Here is an 11,472-nt window from a genome sequence, read left to right as displayed (position 1 = left end):
CCCAAAAAAAAAAAAAAAAAAGCAAAATAAGTAAACATGTTATTAAATGTCATTATGTACGACGATGGCTCATGTAAAACAATAAAATGAAAAGGATCTTTTTAACTTTCTGTAAGTAAAAACTGATTATAACTAGTTCATTGTTAAAACTTCACCCGACCCAGGGTTTAACATGACTGATTGTAACTTATTAGAGACCTGTAATTTTAAGTAGAGTTTCATATCACCCCATTGTGCATGATGAGGATTCTTCTTCACAATAAATTTAAGAGCTGGTTCTCTTTTTTCTAAATCACAGTCTTTCAGAAGGTATTCTTGTTTTGCTTCTGTTTTAGTTATAAGCTTGTGTTTATCATCAGCATCTCTGAAAACAGATTAAGTCCATTATATAAAGTAGTTGTTTTAAACAAATTAAGATTTTTCAAACAGTCCCCAAACCTAGGGGCATACATGCCAAAAGAAACATATAAAATACTTTTTCCTGAAACTCTCATGGTCAAATTAGCAGCGTAAGAATTCCAACAGAAAAGTACTTTCTTTTACTAATTCTGAGAAGCTATTTATATTAGCAGCAGATCCGTGTTATTTAACATGTTAAGAATTTCTTTTTACTAAGTCCCTCTTTTCCACAAAGTATTTGAAATAACTTACATGAACACAGCAAATATAAATGAGAACTAAGACTCAATGAGTAAGAAAATATAAGGCTTAAAGTCAGGAGAGGCAGGATATAAGGAATATAAACATGCAAGGTCCAAAGGCACCAAGCACAGCTGAGTTTCCAGTTGGCTCTGAGCTTTTTCAAAGCCCAGGTAAAAATGGAGACATAGTCAATTACATAGCTCTTCTCATTCATTTGTTCTCCATCTACATGCTAGGTATTGTTCAAGGTACTAGGAATACCGCAAAGAATAAAACAAAGCCTTGTTTTCAGGAAGCTTACATTCTAGTTGGGAGAAGACAGTCAATAAGCAAACATGATGATTGATAAAAGTGCTATAAAGGAATACAAAGCATGGTAAAGGAACAGAAATTTTCAGAGAGATTGGGAAATCAAGAGAATGCCACTGATGAGGAAACATTTGAGCAGGGCCCTTTAGAAGTCAGAAAACATTCTGAATAGCTAGAGAAAGAACATTCATAGCAGAAAGAAGAGAAAGTGCAAAGACTCTACGACAGGAGTGTGCTTTGCAAATGGAGTTCACAACAAGCGAGCCAGTGTGACCAGAATGCTTAAAGTAAGTGATGGTGAGGAGTGATGGAAAATAAAGTCAGAGACAGGCAAGGGTCTTGTAAGAAATGGTGAAGACAATTTTATTCTAAATGGATTAGAAACCATTAAAGAGTTTTGAGTAAAATGCTATATGGAAAAGAGACTAACCGTGCAAAAGTGGGGGAAGAGGCCAGTTACAAGAGTACTACTGCAGTGGTCCAGGCAAGAGCTGATAGGTGCCCAGTCTAAGGCAGTAATAGTACAGAGGATGAGAAACAGATGGATTCAGGACATGGTTTAAATATAGACCCAAATGGATTTGGAATTAAACATGGGATAGAGAAACAGCCAGTGAATGAAGTTGGCCTTTACTGAAATGGTGAACACTTAGGAGGAGGTATAGGACAGGCGGTGGGGGGAGGGGGAGAGGAGTTATAATTGGGAATAACTTTAAGAAGACTAAATAATTTGGAAGTATACACCAAAGGAGGGGACAGGTAAAGTACATTGTACTAATCTATAATCGTCAAAGATGTTGGAAAAAACAAATAGAATGAAGGGCTATATTCCTAATTATGTTTACATAACTTTCTTTAAATTGATAATTAGGTTGCTTCCATTTTCTCATGGAAGTAAGGTTATATGTGGTAATTTAGTTCCTGAACACTATCTGTACTTTAAGGAGAGTGATAACACTGTGGGCCTTAACCACTGTGTGCATTAATGATACTGTTACATCACTGGGAATAGAGTTAATAATTCCAGTGGGTACCAGAACATTTCCCATCACAGATCTGATCATGAGACCAGAAACATCTCCCGTTCTATCTTCTAGGGATCTACTTAGCAACAAGTCAGTGGTGATGGCTCTAGATGTCTGCAGCAGGGACTCTGAAAAGGCAGGTCCACCAGGCGTGTGAGCAGTTGATCTGGGACTGTACGTACAAGAAGTGGGGACAGGGAACAGATAAGAGGGCTAAGTAAGAATCCAAGGTGGAATCTTTAGGTGTGAAAGACACCAACACAGGACTTGGCTGAGATAACCAGTAGGGACAGGAGAACCAAGTGGAGTGAGTAATATTCCGTGGTGATACAAAAAGAGATAAAGGCTAGGAGAAGAATAAGAATGACAGAAGAATGTGATTTTTCCTCATTTAATCTCTTCCCTGCCAATTCAGGAGAGTAGAAAATGAATGGAAAGAGGTGTTCTGAGTACCAGAAGAGTAGCTGGAGGCGTTATAACTTCCCTCCTCTCATTGAAGGTGCCAGTCCTCTGACCAAGGTATCAACAACACACACTAATCAAACAAAGAAAGAAACAAAGGGATCCTTAGGGGCTGGGGGGAGAGAACGGTTAGGAACCTGCTACTGAGAGATGGTTAACGCCCCCCGCAACCCCCCAGCAGAAAGGAAAAGGACATATTTATGGCAGAACCAGGGACATCCTTCCTATTTATGTGGCATAACGTTGATAAGCACAGTCTTCCTGTAATTCTTTAGCAAAATGGAAAATACAGAAATTTTAGGAAACTCCCAAAACAAAAAACATATTTATGAAGAAAATATTAAATCCAAATGGATCTAATTATTGTTTTGCCCTAAACCTACAAGCAAACATTAAATTTTAGTAATTTAGAACATGCTCTGAAATAAAAATAAGTACCTGCAGTTATCACAAGTTGCCAAATCAAAGTGGTTCATTAGATAAGAATCCATAAATTCTTTACCACATTCTTCACATATAACATAATCAAATTCCATTACAGGTCCTAAAGAAAGGAAGATTAATTCTCTAAGTTGCCTTTTTTTGTGATTAGAATAGAGCCTCCGCTATTTTATTAGCTTACCAGCATGTATTTTATGCCTGATACAAACATACTTATGTAAAAGACAACATAAAACCTTGATTAAGTAATCTTACATTTATCTTAATATTTTTAAGGAAAAAAGGAAATAACATAAAGGAAAAAATTATGGACTCACCCAGTATTTTTGAACTCAAACAACATGGAAAGTACTTGTATTACTTTTGTATTGCTGGTATAACAAATTACCACAAATTTAGTGGCTAAAATAACACAAATTTATTTTCTCACAGATCTGTAGTTTATATGTCTGACACAGGTCGCAGTGGGCTAAAGTCAAGGTGATGGCAGGGTTGCACTCCTTTCTGGAGGTTTTGAGGGACAACCTATTACCAGCCATTTCCAGCTTCTAGAGGCCACCTGCATTCCTTGACTCACGACTCCCTTTCTCCAGGGATGTAAGCTGGAGCCAGCAACTGCAGCTTCTTACATCACTATGGCTTCTTCCATAATCACACCTACCCCTGACTCTCTCCTGCCTCTCTTCTACTCTTAAGGATCCTTGTGATTACACTGGGCCCAGCTGGATAACCCAGAATAATCTCCCCATCTCAAAGTCTTTAACCTTAATCATATCTGCAAAGTCCCTTTGGCTCTGCAAGGTAATAAATGCATAGGTTCCGGGATGGTTAGGATGTGGACATCTTTGGGGGCCATTACTTGGCCTACCACAGTACTGTTGAGAGTACAAAGATTAGTCTCAAGGCCAGAGGGAGGTGGGGGAGCTGCTTACAGATAAGGGAGATGGGCACCAACATGTAACACAGAAAACAGAGGCAACAAAGAATTCACTTTCAAATGGGAAACTTTTTCTCTCCCTCACCCCCAACAACAGAGTAAACAGCTTCCTCTTCATCTGTCTCAACCACTAGATTGGAAATCTCCTGAAGGCAGAGATTGTATTTAGTTTAGCTATATATCCTCAATACCCAGCACGGAAACTACTCTAGGCAGATTAAGGCCGGATTCTTTTTTTTTTTCAAGATTTCAAATACCTAGCTAAGAATCTTTATCCTACAGAATTTTTTTTTCCAGCAAGTCTGAAGGTTTTACCCCTAAGTCTTTAGGATGATTGCTACTGCCAAGCCCCAACTCTGAGAACTGCCACAAGTCCCAGCAGGAAGAAAAATGGAGTTGCCATTTGTTCAACGTATTCCTATCACTGCCTTCCCTTACCTACTTCCAACACAAGAAGGTCAGTCAGTATTCTAGCACTCCTCAATATTACTAATCTCCACTCTTAACAAAAAAAATCACTCTTCTTTCTAAAATATTACAGGGGCATAGCTATGGACAAAAGGAAACACTGAAAATATAGTCAAAGTGGCATCTTCAAAAAACTGGTTACTGGAATGTGTTTGGATGGAGAGAAATGACAGTCAGAAATACCAATCAGGAGGCTACTGCACCGTATTATTAATCAAAAGCCATAAAATGTGCATACGTTTTCCTAATGTTAAAAATGCCTTATAATGGAAATTTTTAAATATACATAAGGATGATTTTTCAACTCCATCACTCCCTTTACATTTACCATTTGGAAATTGCCAGTCTACTGTAATCAAGAGCCTTCCCCTCCCCCCTTCAGTCCTTCATTCACTAACACATTTATTATCCATATGGACTCATGGATTCCTATTATTTCAATGGTGTCCTTCATTATTTTAGCATTCAAATTGCCTGAAATTTGGCCAGTGGAAGCCCCTTCAAGCTGACACTTATGCCTCTGTAACATGCTTCTATCACTTTCTGAACACTTACATATTTTCTGGCATTACAAAATGTCCCAAGCTCATCTTGTAGCCATCCTGCCCCAACCCTGGAATCAGCTATTTCTCTGAAGGGCCCTGGTTCCTTTTAGTGGAGAACAGTATCAGCATCCAAGATCTGGACACCAGCTGCGCTCATTGCTACTGGGCTACCTCTGCTTCACGGCCATTTCTGTGAACAGAGCTAGGAAATATATGTATATATAGACACACACACAAATACTCATACATGTACTGTACACTTTTTTTGTTGAGATATAACTGACATAACATTATATTAGTTTCAGGTGTACAACATAATGAGTCAACAATTGTATATATTACATAATGATCACCACAGTAAGTCTAGTTAACATTCGTCACCATACGGTTACATTTCTTATCATAAGAACTTTTAAGATCTAGTCTCTTAGCAACTTTCAAATATGTAATACAGTATTACTGTTACCATGCTGTACATTACTTTCCCATGACTAACTGGAAGTTTGTACCTTTTGACTCACTACCTTTTGACTCACTTCAAACATTTCACCTACCTCCCTCCTCCTCCCCCTTCTGGCAATCATCAATCTGTTCTCTGTATCTATGAGTTTGGGGGGGGGGTTGTTTTTAGATTCCACATATAAGTGAGATCATATGGTATTTAACTTTCTCTGACTTACTTCACTTAGCATAATGCCCTCAAGGTCCATCCATGTCGTCACAAATGGCAAGATTTCATTCTTTCTTGTGGCTGAATAATATTCCACTGTATGTATACACACACACACACACACTTCACACTTTCTTTATCCATTCATCCATCGATGGACACTTAGATTGTTTCCACATCTAGTTATTGTAAATAATGCTGCAATGAACATGGGGGTGCATGTATATTTTCGAGTTACTGTTTACATTTTCTTTGGATAAATACCCAGAAGTGGGATTGCTGGATTATATGGTAGTTCTAAGTTTTTGAGGCACTTGCATACTGTTTTCCATAGTAGTTGCACTGATTTACATTTACAAGGGTTCCTTTTATCCACATGCTCACCAACACTTATTTTTTGTCTCTTTGATAACCACCATTCTAACAGGTGTTAGGTGGTAGCTCACCGTTGTTTGATTTGCATTTCCCTGATGATTAGTGATGTTGAGCATCTTTCCATGTACATACTGGCCATCTGTATGTCTTCTCTGGAAAAAATGTCTATTCAGATCTTCTGCCCATTTTTTAATCGGATTGTTTGGTTTTTTGCTATTGAGTTGTAGGAGTTCTTTATGTATTTTGGATACTAACCCCTCATCAGATGTATGATTTGCAAATATTTTCCCCCATTCAGTTGGTGGGCTTTTCAAAGGTTTGCTCTGCTGTGCAGAAGCATTTTAGTTTGATGTAGTCCCACTTGTTTAACAGTTTTGCTTTTGTTGCTTCTGCTTTTGGTATCATAACCAAAAATATCATTGCCAAGACCAATGTCAAGGAGCTTTTCATCTATTTTCTTTTTTGTTTGTTTTTTATTTACTTGGTTGCGTTGAGTCTTAGTTGCAGCTCACAGGCTCCTTGGTTACGGCTCCAAGCTCCTTACTTGCGGCATGCAAACTCTTAGTTGTGGCATGCATGTGGGATCTAGTTCCCAGACTAGGGTTCAAACCTGGGCCCCATGCATTGGGAGCAGAGTCTTAACCACTGTGCCACCAGGGAAGTCCCCATCGGTTTTCTTCTAAGAGTATTACGGTTTGTCTTACACTTAAAACTTTAATCCATTTTGAATTATTCTGTGTGTATGATGTAAGACAGTGGCCCAGTTTCAATCTTTTGCATGTGACTGTCCAGTTCTCCCAACACCTTTTATTGAAAAAACTGTCCTTTCCCCTTGTATATTCTTGGCTCCTCTGTCATAAATTAACTGACCATATGTGTAGGTATATTTCTGGGCTCTCTCTTCTGTTCCATTGATCTATGTGTCGTTTTTATGCCAATACCATACTGTTTTCATTACAATGGCTTTGAAATATAATTTGAAATCAGGGAGCATGAGGTCTCCAGCTCTGTTCTTTTTTCTCAAGATTGCTCTGGCCATTCAGGGTTTTTCATGGTTCCATGTGAATTTTAGGATTGTTTGTCCTATTTCTGTGGGAAATTGCCATTGGAATTTTGATAGGGACTGCACTGATTCTATAGATTGCTTTAGGTACTATGGACATTTTAAGAATATTAGTTCTTCCAACCCAGGAGCACAGAATGTTTTTCTGTTTATTTGTGTCTTCTTCCATTTCTTTCATCCATGTCTTATAGTTTTCAGTCTACAAGTATTTCACCTCCTTGGTTAAATTTATTCCTAGGTATTTTATTCTTTCTGATAAATGGGCAACTGTAAACAGGACTGTTTTCTTAATTTCTCTTTCTGATAGTTCATTAGTAGTGTACAAAAATGCAACAGATTTCTATATATTGATTTTGTTTCCTGCAACTTTGCTGAATTCACTTTTTAGTTTACATGTACACTTCTACATGCATACACATATACATGTTTTAGAAATCATGAGTTCACACTGATACTGGCAATTTTAATCCATCCCCACAGGGTTCTTTCTTGCCTTCTCCCATTCCATATTTGTATGTCCTTTCTTCTACAATGAGAACCTTGGCTCCCAACAACATCAAGAAATACATTCATCTGCATGAGCCAATAATACATCTAAACTAGTTTCAAAATTTCTTCACTCATACCACTCTATGAGTTCAGGAATTCTGTGGTTTTCCCCTTACCCCACCCACCTCAAATTGAGGATATACTGTCAAATACTGTCCTCATAAATCAATTGGACTAGTTCTTTCTGTCCTCCCCCTCTTCAACATGATCATGTTATTTCATTTGGAAAAATACATCCATTTGTTTATTTGCTTTTAGGTTGTTTACTCCTTCTATCAATGTTAATTTAACTTTTTTTAAGTATGTAAACTTTACCAGAAATTTACATACTTTTGGGTCAGTTACCCTACTGCTATGAATCAGATCGCTGGACAAAAGTTTACCTCCAAATATATTCACTGCAATAATAATTATTAGAATAGAGAAAAGAAATAAACAAAAGAGCTGCATTTAAATGAATCATGGTGCAGCCATCAAATGGAGTATTATGTAGCCATTAAAAAGAAAGTTCTGAAAGAATATTTAAGAAATGGGGAGGACTTCCCTGGTGGTGCAGTGGTTGAAAGTCTGCCTGCCAATGCAGGGGACATGGGTTCGAGCCCTGGTCTGGGAGGATCCCACATGCCGTGGAGCAACTGGGCCCATGAGCCACAACTACTCAGCCTAAGCGTCTGGAGCCTGTGCTCCGCAACAAGAAGCCACGACAGTGAGTGGCCCCTGCTCGCCACAACTGGAGAAAGCCCTCGCATAGAAACAAAGACCCAACACAGCCAAAAATAAATAAATTAATTAATTAAAAAAAAGAAATGGAGAAATTCTCTTAACGACATTTTTATAAAAGAAAAATATTACATTCTCATTCACATATAAAAAACAGTCTCAAAGATAATACATCAAAATGTTTGTACAGGAAGTTACTGTTTAATGGGACAAAGTTTCAGTTTTGGGATGATGAAAAAACTCTGGAGATGGATGGTGGTGACTGTTACAAAACAACGTGAAAGTATAGTGCTTAATGCCACTAAACATACTAAACATACGCTTTAAAAGGTTACAATTATAGGGCTTCCCTGGTGGCGCAGTGGCTGGGAGTCCGCCTGCCGATGCAGGGGACACAGGTTTGATCCCTGGTCAAGGAACCAAATTCCCACATGCCGTGGGGGCAACTAAGCCCGCATGCCACAACTACTGAGCTTGCAAGCCTCAACGAGAGAGCTGGTGTGCTGCAAACTACAGAGCCCACGCACCCTGGGGCCTGCACACCACAACTAGAGAGAGAAAACCCCCAAGCCACAACCAGAGAGAAGCCTGAGCACTGCAACGAAGAGCCTGTGAACTGCAACAAAAGATCCCGCATGCTGCAACTAAATCCCAACACAGCCAAACGAAGAAAGGAAGGAGGGAAAGGAAGGAGGGAGGGAAAGGAAGGAAAGGAAGGAAAGGAAAAGGAAGGAAAGGAAAAGGAAGGAAAGGAAGGAAAGGAAGGAAGGAAGGAAGAAAACAGAGGAGGAACCAAGATGGCAAAGTAGAAGGACATGCTCTCACTCCCTCTTGCGAAAACACCAGAATCACAACTAACTGCTGGACAATCATCAACAGGAAGACACTGGAACTCACCAAAAAAGACACCCCACATCCAAAGACAAAGGAGAAGCCACAGTGAGATGGTAGGAGGGGCGCAATCACAGTAAAATCAAACCCCGTAACTGCTGGGTGGGTGACTCACAGACTGGAGAACACTTATACCACAGAAGTCCACCCACTGGAGTGAAGGTTCTGAGCCCCACGTCAGGCTTCCCAACCTGGGGGTCCGGCAACGGGAGGAGGAATTCCTAGAGAATCAGACTTTGAAGCCTAGTGGGAATTGACTGCAGGACTTCAACAGGACTGGGGGAAACAGAGACTCCACTCTTGGAGGGCATACACAAAGTAGTGTGCGCATCGGGACCCAGGGGAAGGAGCAGTGACCCCAGGGGAAACTGAACCAGACCTACCTGCTAGTGTAGGAGGGTCTCCTGCAGAGGCGGGGGCGGGGGGCGCGTGGCTGTGGCTCACCGTGGGGACAGAGACACGGGCAGCAGAAGTTCTGGGAAGTACTCCTTGGTGTGAGCCCTCCCAGAGTCTGTCATTAGCCCCACCAAAGAGCCCGGGTAGGCTCCAGTGTTGGGTTGCCTCAGGACAAACAACCAACAGGGAGGGAACCCAGCCCCACCCATAAACCATCAAGTGGATTTAAGTTTTACTGAGCTCTGCCCACCAGAGCAACAGTCAGCTCTACCTACTACCAGTCCCTCCCATGAGGAAGCTTGCACAAGCCTCTTAGACAGCTTTATCCACCAGAGGGCAGACAGCAGAAGCAAGAAGAACTACAATCCTGCAGCCTGTGGAACAAAAACCACATTCACAGAAAGACAGACAAGATAAAGGCAGAGGGCTGAGGGCTACGTACCAGATGAAGGAACAAGATAAAACCCCAGAAAAACAACTAAATGAAGTGGAGATAGGCAACCTTCTAGAAAAAGAATTCAGAATAACGATAGTGAAGATGATCCAGGACCTCGGAAAAAGAATGGAGGCAAAGATCGAGAAGATGCAAGAAGTTAAACAAAGACCTAGAAGAATTAAAGAACAAACAAACAGAGATAAACAATACAATAACTGAAATGAAAAATATACTAGAAGGAATCAATAGCAGAATAACTGAGGCAGAAGAACGGATAAGTGACCTAGAAGACAGAATGGTGGAATTCACTGCTGCAGAACAGAATAAAGAAAAAAGAATGAAAAGAAATGAAGACAGCCTAAGAGACCTCTGAGACATTAAACGCAACAACATTCGCATTACAGGGGTCTCAGAAGGAGAAGAGAAAGGACCAGAGAAAATATTGGAAGAGATTATAGTCGAAAAATTCCCTAACATGGGAAAGGAAATAGCCACCCAAGTCCAGGAGGCGCAGCAAGTCCCATACAGGATAAAACCAAGGAGAAACACGCCGAGACACACAGTAATCAAATTGGCAAAAATTAAAGACAAAGAAAAATTACTGAAAGCAGCAAGGGAAAAATGACAAATAACATACAAGGGAACTCCCAGAAGGTTAACAGCTGATTTCTCACCAGAAACTCTACAAGCCAGAAGGGAGTGAGTGACATGATATACTTAAAATGATGAAACGGAAGAATATACAACCAAGATTACTCTACCTGGCAAGGATCTCATTCAGATTCAATGGAGAAATCAAAAGCTTTACAGACAAGCAAAAGCAAAGAGAATTCAGCACCACCAAACCAGCTCTACAACAAATGCTAAAGGAACTTCTCTAAGTGGGAAACACAGGAGAAGAAAAGGACCTACAAAAACAAACCCAAAACAATTAAGAAAATGGTCATAGGAACATACATATCAATAATTACCTTAAACATGAATGGATTAAATGCTCCAACCAAAAGACACAGGCTTGCTGAATGGATACAAAAACAAGACCCATATATACACTGTCTACAAGAGACCCACTTCAGACCTAGGCACACATACAGACTAAAAGTGAGAGGATGGAAAAAGATATTCCATGCAAAGGGAAATCAAAAGAAAGCTGGAGTAGCAATACTCTTATCAGATAAAATACTTTAAAATAAAGAATGTTACAAGAGACAAGGACACTACATAATGATCAAGGGATCAATCCAAGAAGAAGATATAACAATTATAAATATATATGCACCCAACATAGGAGCACCTCAATACATAAGACAACTGCTAACAGCTATAAAAGAGGAAATCGACAGTAACACAATAATAGTAGGGGACTTTAACACCTCACTTACACCAATGGACAGATCATCCAAAATGAAAATAAATAAGAAAACAGAAACTTTAAATGACACAATAGACCACATAGATTTAATTGATATTTATAGGACATTCCATCCAAAAACAGCAGATTACACTTTCTTCTCGAGTGCGCACGGAACATTCTCCAGGATAG

General features: G+C 39.7%; 1 protein-coding gene across 1 annotated transcript in view; it reads right to left on the bottom strand.

Moving 5' to 3' along the window:
• The window catches only part of XPA (XPA, DNA damage recognition and repair factor), a 32,003-nt gene that overhangs the window by 10,981 nt on the left and 9,550 nt on the right, over window positions 1-11,472 (bottom strand). The window contains exons 3-4 of the mRNA XM_024734379.1: window positions 2,877-2,982; window positions 199-364 (exon numbers count right to left, since the gene is read on the bottom strand). Of these exons, the coding sequence (XP_024590147.1) occupies window positions 199-364; window positions 2,877-2,982 (272 nt within the window). The remainder of the gene's footprint in view (window positions 1-198; window positions 365-2,876; window positions 2,983-11,472) is intronic.

Source organism: Neophocaena asiaeorientalis, unplaced genomic scaffold, assembly GCF_003031525.2.
Source record: "Neophocaena asiaeorientalis asiaeorientalis breed wild unplaced genomic scaffold, Neophocaena_asiaeorientalis_V1.1 scaffold192, whole genome shotgun sequence".
Taxonomy (NCBI): Eukaryota; Metazoa; Chordata; class Mammalia; order Artiodactyla; family Phocoenidae; genus Neophocaena; species Neophocaena asiaeorientalis.
Note: the sequence above shows the minus strand (reverse complement) of the source record. Positions and strands in the feature narration are given on the sequence as shown.